We start from the raw sequence: 9,387 nt of genomic DNA on the forward strand, positions 1-9,387 counted from the left end.
CACAGGCTTCGAGGGTGCTGACCCTACAAACGGGCACCTCCTTTCCCCAGAACCCCCCTCCCTTTACAGCTCAAAAAAGGCTTTTTTTCCCCCTATTAAAACGCTGGGATCAGCTTTGCTACCACAAACCCTGGTCAGTGTCTGTGTGGGAAGGGAGGTGCTGGGCACCCACAGCTCCCCGAGGGGCTCCCAGCTGGCACAAGACTCGGCTGTAGGGTCCATCTGCATGGCTGGGACAGGCTCCACCCGTGCTCCAGCCCAGCTCGGGGACAGGCGGGATAGAGGGTCCCCACAGCCCTGCCCAGCTACACACGGGTTCACTGGACTTCCCTAATCCTCGAAAAACCCTCCCAGCTCCGCCTCCTTTCTGGGGACTGTGGTGTGACAACGTCCCCAGACACAGGGGCAGCACCCAGCGAGCAAGTCTTGGGGGCAACCGCCTGTCCCCACATCCCAGGGAGCAGGATCCCATCCTGACCCCAAGAGCGCCGGTCACAGTGGGGGGTGGGATCCGGGACCAATTGCCACCACTGGGGGGCTCAGCTCCCACTGAAATTGTGGCTGTACCCCACAAAGTTCCCCCCTCTCTGTCCCCGTGGCGTGCCCAGCTCGGGGGTGAGGGGCTGCACCACGCAGGAGAGAACCCACACCCCTCCATGAGCCCCCTTCCCACGGAGCCCCCCACGCCCCTGCCCCACCACAGACCCCTGGAGCACAGCCAGGGGTGCTCCCCGCCCCCCCCTTCCCCCCCGAGACGGGCCGGCTCCGGGTGATGCCACGGGGCTTTATTGAGGTGCTTCCGCACGGGTCTGGTCCGGGACCCCCACCCCGGAGAGGCTGGTGAGTGTGTGTCCCCACGGGCGCTGCCCTCCCGGGGGTCCCGGGGCAGGCGGGCACGCAGAAGTCCGGGGGACCCGTGGAACGCGGGGACAGAAGGACCGGGGTTCCGTGAGTCCAGAGAGGTCCAGAGGGTGCCAGGGAGCCATGGCCCGGGGCGCAGGAGTCGGGGGTCTGGGGTCCGGCGGAGGAACCGGGGTCCGGTGGTGGGGCTGGAGATCCGGTCCCGGGACCGGGGGTCCAGTGGTAACGGTAGGGCCGGGGTCCAGTGATGGGACCGGGACTCCAGGGGTCGGGTCACGGCGGGGCCAGGCCGCCCAGGCGCAGCTCCTCGCTCTCCAGCATCTCCCTGGAAAAGAAGGGCCGGGCTAAGCCCCTCGCCTCCCGCGCCCCCCGCGCCCCCCTCGCGTACCGGTACGCGGCGATCTCCGCCTCCAGCGCCATCCGCAGCCGCAGCAGAGCCGGGTACTCCCGCAGGCACCGGGCCATCTCCGCCTCCGCCGCCCCGATCTCCCGCTCCAGCTCCGCCACCCGCTCCTGAGCCGGGCCGTCAGCAGCGGCGGGGCCGCGGGGCGACCCCCGGGATCCCCGGCAGGGCCCCCGCACACAGGGACCCCCGGCCCGACATCCTCCCCACAGGGAGCCCCGCTCGGACCCCCCCCCGCCCACAGACCCCCGGTCCGACCCCCGCCCCGAACCCCACCTACACGGAGTCCCGGCATCCCTGGCCCGACCTCCGCTCGCACGGACCCCTGGAACTCCGCACCGCCCCCCGCCCCGCACGGATCCCCGGGCAGATCCCCGCCCCACACGGACCCGCGGGATCCCCAACCCCGCACCGACACCCACCCACAGGGACACCCGGTCCCCCGCCCCACACAAACCCCACATCCCAGTCCCACCTGAACTCCCCCATCCCATCCCATCCCGCGCCCGCTCCCGCTCCCTCCCGGGGCCCCCCAGCCCCATCCGGACCCCTGACCCCCGCCCCTCCCCATTCCCCTCCCCCCCTTCTCCCCATCCCTCCGGGCATCCAGCTCCAGCACCGCCCCTCCCTCCAAACATCCACCCCCCCTCCTCACATCCCAGCCCCCATCCCTGCTCCCTCCCAACCCCCAGGCGCCCCCCGGCCCCCCCTATCCCGCACCTGGTACTTGGCCAGCTCCCCGCTCCGCCGGTCCCGCAGCCCCTCCAGCTGCCGGTGTAACGCGCCCACCGCCCCCCGCAACGCCTCCACCTCGGCGGCGCGGGCTCGCAGCAGCCTCCGGTAACCGGCGGCCTCAGCACGGGCACGGAGCACCGCCTCGCCGCCGCCGCCCCACCGGCACCGGGGCCGGCCCTCGGCCGCGCTCATCCCGGTGGTAATGCGGTTCCACCCCTCCGCGTCACGGAACCGCAGCCAATCCCGCCGGTACCGGGTGTCCGACTCCTCCCGGTAGCAACGGAGAGGGGGAGCCGGCAGAAGCCTGTCCCCCAAAAGTGGGGTGAGGGGCTGCAGCATGGTGGATAGCGGCGGGGTGGGGGCCAAGGTCGAGTTCAGGGTCAAGGTCATCGCTGTTACACCCCTTCCCCCTTCATTCCCTCCATCATCATCAACAGAGGCTGGAGTCGGGCTGGATGGTCCTGGCGGGGGGAACCCCCACTTAGGGGGTCACTGGGGAGGGGGTGCAGCGATTTCCCAGAAGGAGGGGAATTCAGCCCCTCTGCACCCCACGAGTGTCCTGTGGGTCACACCAAGGCTCAGGCCACGGGAGGTGATGGCAGTCCCGCAGGGAGTCGGGGACTGGTGCAATCTGTCGGCATGGGGGCACCCCGAGTCCATGGCAGGGGGCTGCGGGGGCACGTCCAGGCCCAGGGAGCTGACAGACCAGTGGGTGGGGGGCCGGGGGCCCAGGCCATCAGTCTGTCCCACCACTGGGGGGCTGGGGTGGCATGGTCCTTCATCCAGCCCGGAGGGCACAGATGGAAGCCGGAGGTGGCAAACTCCGACCGGGATAAGGCAAGTGGTGCGGGTGGTGCAGACCCCGCTGTGAGGGTGGGGGGTTTCCAGCACCAGGAATGGGAGGTCGAAGCCATGCCCTGCTCCAGGTGGGCTGGGGGCTGTGGGGTCCAAGGGGAGCCAGCCTGACCCACGGAGCTGCTGGTGGGGGAGCTGCAGAACCCTGCCAGGTGTGGGGGCCCACTCCTGGCCCCCTCCCAGGGGTTCCGGGCAGGGGGCTGCAGGTGTCCATGGGGTGTAGAGGCCCAGCCCTTGACTCCCACAGGTCTGGGCAGGGGGCTACAGACATCTGTGGGGTGCAGGGGCCCAGCCCTGGGCTCCTGGGGGTCAGGCAGGGGGCTGCAGAGGTCCATAGGGTGTGGGGGTCCATCCCCGGGCTCCTGGGGGTCCAGGCAGGGGGCTGCCCACAGCAGTGCTCCAGGTGAGATTTGGTGAAGCTTTGAGTCCAACCACAGGGGCTCAGCCTCCCTCCTGGGTGGTCCTGGGGGGCTGTCCACAGCAGGGAGGGGGCTGCCAGTGGGGGGCTCCCAGGAAGCTGCAGCCCCTTCCCTGCCATGGTCCAGACTCAGAGCCCACCGGGCTCCCACTGCCACCTCCAGGCACATCAGCAGCACCCAGGGCCCTCACACCACAGAGGCCACCCCCGAGACCGACGTCACCTTGTTGTCCTCGGCCCAGGGCTGGAGGTTCTGCAGGGCGTAGAGCGAGGAGTTGTGCATGCAGAGCGGGTCCTGCGGCAGCGGCTGCGCCAGGCTCTTCTGGAAAGCCTCCTGCTGCAGGTGCAGCATCAGCCGGTTGGCCTGCTGCCTCTCCGCCTCGCGCTCCTCCGCCGTCTGACGCCTGCAGACACCCACCGTTGGCACGGACCGCAGCTGGCACTGCCACGTGCCAGTGGGCCACTGCCCCCCAGCCCTGTCCCTCATCTCCTTACTACTGCCATGTGCCACTGTGGCACATCCCACAACACCAGCAGACCTCACCCAGCCGGGCACAGGGGGTGCCACGGTGATGGGCAGCCCATCCCATCCATTCCTGGTCCATCCCAGTCCCATCCTCTCCCAGAATGTGGGGCTTGGGTGCAGCACAGGGCAGCTGCTGGAAGGATGTGGGGTTTGGGGCTGCCAGAGGGATACTGGGCTGGCTTCCAGAGGGATATTGGGGTGGCTGACAGAGAGATGAGGGGATTGGCGCTGTCAGAGGGATGGGGGGGTCATGGTTGAGGCGGCTACCCCCGGGCCATCCTCGTTACCTCCACTTGGTGCGGCGGTTCTGGAACCAGGTCTTGACCTGGGCGTCCGTCATTTTGAGCGCCTTGGCCAGGGTGGCACGCTCGGCCGAGGCCAGGTACTTCTGCCGGTGAAAGCGCTTCTCCAGCTCGCAGATCTGCACCCGGGAGAAGGATGTCCGCGGCTTCTTGCGCTTGGGCGGCGTCCGGTTCTGGTACGGGTGCCCGATGCGCCGTGTCGCCGCGAAGGGCGACAGCGCGGCTGCGGGGAGAGCGGGGTGATGTGGGCTCAGGGGGACCCCAGCAAAGCACAGCAGAGCAGGACCCTGGGGGGATGTCAGGGGGCTTGGGGCCATGGGGATGGGGAGCTCAAGGGGGGCACGTTGGCATGAGGAGCTCTGGGGAGGCCACGGGGACTTGGAGCTCCAGGGGAGCCACCAGTGCTGCCTGGGAGAGGAGGGGAGGGGGACACCCAGTTTCGTCCCCACCCACTCCCCCAGCTCAGGGACCCGGGGGCAGCTCAAGACACGGCAGGAGGGAGGATCCTTCCCCTTTCCTACCCCACGGCACGATCCCTCCCCAGCCCAGCAGTCGGCACTGGAATGTCGGGGTGAATGGGCTGGCCCCGTCACAGGACTGATGCGGAACCATCAGGCTCCGACCGCACAAAACCACCCTCCCCTCACACCGAGCCCTGCCGCAGCCCCCGAGGAGCCGTCGCGGCACTGCAGGGGCCGCCCAGCCCTGCCAGAGAGGGGATGGGACCGCAGAAGCTGTTGGGAGGCAGACAGTGTCTCTTTCCATGTGCCAGCAGTGCCTGAGCTGGTCACTAGCAGCTGCCCGAGTGCCAGGGGCCGGGGAAGGGGCTGTCCCTGCCCAGCTGAGGTGTGAGCCAGCCCCGGTGAGGCCAACGTGCCACATCCCAGCCCCAGAAGCTGCCAGAGCTTCAGGGAGCATCAGAGTAGTGAAGAGCATGGAGGAAACAGAAGGCTTGGCGGGGTCAGCCCCCAACGCCTGCACCCCTCCTGCTCTGGCAGCGGCCTTGGCCAAGCCATGACCCCATGGCCCCATATCCCCATGGCACCACAGCCGTCACCAGGGCCAGCACCGCATGGGCAGGGCTGCACATGGCCGCGACCATGGGTGGCCATGGTGCCCCAGGCCCCCATGGCACAGGGATGTGGGGCACAGCCCCACAGCAGCCCAGGGACCCCCTGGCGCCCACAGACCCTCCCTCCCACCCGCACCCAGGAGGCCACCTGGCCGCCGGCGGGGGCAGACACGGTTGGCGCAGGTGGAGCCATGCAGTCGGGGGGATGGAGGCCCCCGCGCCCCCTCCCCACACGGGGCGGCCCCTCGCCGGGACCAGATGCCTCCTGCCCGCAGCCCACCCCAAGGCCAGCGGTGCTGAGTGATGGCTGCGGCTGGGAGACCCCGTGCCGGGGAGGGGCCGCCCCGTCCACCCAACGCTGGCGCCAGGCAGGAGACGAGGACGTCACCCGCCACCCCTGCGCGGGGACGGTGCTTCGTCACCGCTGCGATGGCGGGGTGGGCCGGGAGGCGAACACGGTTCTGCTGGCGCCCGGGCGGGACCACCACAGCCCCCAGCCTCCCACCCCACACCGCCCCATCGCCCACACGGCCGGCACTCGGCCCCCAGCCCCGCACGGCCTCCAGCCTTGTCCCCGCGTGTGGCCACACACTGTGGACGTGGCAGTGCCGCCATCTTGGGCGGGAGCAGAGCCGAGCCAGGCCGGGGGTCTCCGGCACCCACACACGGCCCCAGTGCCCGGGACCCCAACCTCAGCACCCGCTCCTGCAGCTCGGGGGTGCAGCAACCAGCACCCTCGCCCCAGCACTGGTGCTAAACCCCCACCACAGCACGCAGCGGCAGCCCCACCGGCAGCACCACAGCCCCTCGCCGCCTCCCCAACACCTGCATCGCCACAGGGCCGCCCTGGCCTCTCCCGCAGCACCGGCATTGAGTGTTCCACACTGATCCCTGCACGTTCAGATCTGGGATCCCATGCCCAGACACCCCACAGATGCCCCCCACCACCGCGCCCATCGTCCGGGGTTCACAAGGCTGGGGCATCTGCTCCGTGCATGGACAGGCTTTGTCCTGCAGTCCCACGGTGAGTCCCCCACCGTGCAATCCTGTCCCCACAGAGCCCCCACACCACATCTCACACCCCGCAGAGCCCCCCACCCTTCCCTGCGTTCCAAGGGAGCCGTCACTCCGCACCCCACAGAGCACCCACCCCACACCCCGGCTCTCCACAGCCTCCAGCAGTTCCCGGTTACAGTGGGACAGGGTCACCACCCGGCGCCTCCGAACCGGGGAAGGGACCAGACACGGAGTGGAGCACGAGACCGGAGCCTGGTGGGACCCCTCAGGCTCCACCCGGAGCTGCCGGACTCTGTCCGGTGCCGCGGTGGAGCCTCCGGTGGCCGCGTCTACCCCGAGCCGCTTTCGCGGGCCCCGACGGCGGCGGGCGAGGACCGGGCGCTGTGGGAACCTGTGGAGCGCACGGTCGCCATCCCAGTCCGGTCCCCGCGTCCGCTCCGACCCGCGCCGCGCCCGCCGCACCGCACCGCACCGCACCGCCCCGACGGAACCCCGGGAGCCGCCGGTGCCGTGTGAGTCCCTGGAGCCGCCAGTAGCCGCCGGTAGCCGCCGGTAGCCGTCCCGCCCGCTCACCTGAGAGCCGGTCTTTGGCGATGCGGCGCGTGGTCTCCATCCAGGGGAAGGTGAGCCCCGGCAGCGCGGGCCCCGGCGGCGGCGCGGCGGGGGCGGCGGGCGGCGGGGCGGGCGCGGGCCGGTGCGCCGGGACGCGGATGACTCCGGCGGGCGGCGCGGCGGGCGCGGGGGTCACGTTCACGCTCACGTTCATGCTCATGTTGAGGTTGTAGGAGCCGAGTGGACCGGCGGGGCCGTACCCGCTGCCGTAGAGCCCGTAGTCGGGTTCTGCCGCCGGCCGGTGCGGCCCCGTGGGCTCCGGGCCGCCCAGGATCTGGTCGATGCCGAAGCTGATGGGCTCGTGGGGCGCGGGGGGCCCCGGGCCGCCGCCCTCCCGCTCCATCCCGGCCGCGCTCAGAGCCGGCGGGGCGCGGGCATGGCCGGGGGGCGGCGGGGGGCGGTGGCGGGGACGAGCGCGGAGCGCCCGGTGCGGGTCAGGATGCGGTGCAAGGTGCGGATGCGGGCCCGGAGCAAGGTGCGGAGCAGGTGCCGGGTGCGGGGCATGGCTCGCAGCCGCTGGCGGCCCCGGGGCGGGAGCGCGGGTGGGCTGCGGGCCCTGGCGGGACGCGCTTTTCTGCCCCGCTCCATCCGGACCGGCCGAACTCCCACCGCCTGCGCCCTGATTGGCGGCCGCGCCCCGTGATTGACATCCCGGGGCCCCGCCCCCGCCCCGGGACCCCCCCGCCCCGCCGCTCCGGGCCCCCGCCCCGGCTCCGGGACGAGCGGACGGGCCCGTCGGGTCCCGAGCGCCTGCGCCCCGCACGGTCCCCGGACGCCCCCCGTGCACCGACGTGCTCCGTACCCGTTCGCCCCGCCGGGGCGTCCGCCGCACCCCCCGCCCCCCACGGTCCACCGGAGCCGCGGCCGCACCGGGCAGCAGCGCGGCGCCTTTCCGCGTCCCCGCTCCGTCTGCAGCCCCGTCGGCGCTTCCAGCCGCCCCTCCCGGGGCGCACGAAGCGGCCCCTGCCCCAGCGCCGTTATCGCGGGGCGCACGGACCGGCTCTTGGGCTGCGCAGGGTTCGCACAGCAGCCCGGTTCCCGCCGAGCCCGTCCATACGGGAGTGAATGGATCTGGCGGCCCCGGAGCCGACGCGCCCGGTGCGGGGTCCCAGGGGGTGTTCCGACCCGCCGTTCCCAGAACACGGACCCATCCCGGGACACGGATCCCGATCTCCTCGAGCCGCCGTTGCCGGTAGCAGGGACCTCGGTTCCCAAGAAACCGCCTTTCCAGGGGCACCGACCCCCACGCCGACCTTCAGTTCCCGGGCCATGAATCCCCGTTCCCTGGGACCTGCCGTTCCCGGTAGCATGGACCCCATTTTCCACGGACCAGACTGTTCAGGGCGATGGAGTCCGACACCCCTGGCCCCGCCATTCCCGGAGATAGACCCCGATTCCCGACCCGCAGTTCCCTGGGATGGACCCCGGTTCCCCGCCCCGCCTTTCCTGGTCACAGAGCCCGGTCACAGAGCCCAGCCCGGCTCCGTCGGCGGGCGGTAACGGCAGCGGAGAGCGGCACGGGCTGGGCCGGGTCTTCCGACGACTATCGCGACAGCGACTCGGCCGCCCCGCGGGTGGGTTCCCGGCGGCTCCCGGGCGGGTCACGGCCCCGGGACAGGGGCTGGCGGGGCGGGGGCGGCTTCCCGGGCACCCTGGCGCCACCGGTCTGGGGCAAATGACATTACCGGGGCCTGCGCCTGTAAATCACGGCGGCACCGGGGGCTGCAGCTGCCGCACCGGGAGCGCGGCACGCCCCGGGGCACCGGGGGCACCGCACACCCCGGGGCACCTCACATCCCAGGGGCACCGCAGGCACCGGGGGGCACCGGGTGGTCCCAGGCTCGCCGCAGTGTGGGGTGCCCGTCCCTGCAGCCGCAGCTCTGCCGGGGTGTGGGGCCGCGGGCGCCAGGGCTGCACGGGCACACGCTTGTGCCACCCTCGGCCGTGCCCGCGTCCCACCACGGCACCGGGCACGGCCGAGCTGCCCCCTTCCACACCAAGGGCACCGACGGAGCCTCGTGTGCCCAGAAGGGAAGGGGGACACAACACCAGGACCCTGCCCTGCAGGCGCCGTGGCTTTCTGGTGTTTCCTGCTCGCAGCCCGGCAGGTGCCGGGACAAATCCCAGCGCTCCCGCTGCGGCTTTTCCACCCGGAAAGAGCCACCGGCTCCGGGCCTGCTGCGGCAAAAGGACCCGCTGTGACCCCGTGGGGTGCAGCCATGGTGGTGGCGGTGGCAGTGACAGCGGTGACAGTGGCGGCAGTGGCGGTGACAGTGGCGGCGGGAGGAAATGGCCGGTGCCGGAGGAGGAGGCGGCAGCAGGTTAATTGAACCCGGAGCAGGAGGCAGATGTTGCCGTGCCCAGGGGCTGGAATCTGCCGGGCCGGGAGATGGATTGGGGGGCTGTGACGGGGCCGGGGGCAATGCGGGCTCACCCGGCGCCTGCTTGCGCCAGGGCCCGCCCCATGCCCACGGGGGTCTGCAGGCGGCACCCCCGGCCGGAGCAGCCCCCCTGCCCTGCACCCTCCAGCACCACGGCCAGGGTTGCCCTGGGAGGGCGCAGGGAAGACCTGAGGGTGCTCAAAGA

The 9,387-nt window shown here is 71.8% G+C and overlaps 1 protein-coding gene across 1 annotated transcript; it reads right to left on the reverse strand.

Annotated features, from left to right (window-relative positions):
- Nucleotides 1-3,459: 3,459 nt before the first annotated feature.
- On the reverse strand, nt 3,460-7,144 carry TLX2 (T cell leukemia homeobox 2; the record flags this gene model as incomplete). The annotated part of the gene is made up of 3 exons (XM_082282011.1): nt 3,460-3,676; nt 4,086-4,323; nt 6,763-7,144. 3 exons carry the CDS (start codon nt 7,142-7,144, stop codon nt 3,460-3,462), a joined length of 837 nt encoding a protein of 278 aa, XP_082138137.1.
- Nucleotides 7,145-9,387: the final 2,243 nt, after the last annotated feature.

The sequence above is a fragment of the Coloeus monedula genome, assembly GCF_965178545.1.
Source record: "Coloeus monedula genome assembly, chromosome: 5".
Taxonomy (NCBI): Eukaryota; Metazoa; Chordata; class Aves; order Passeriformes; family Corvidae; genus Coloeus; species Coloeus monedula.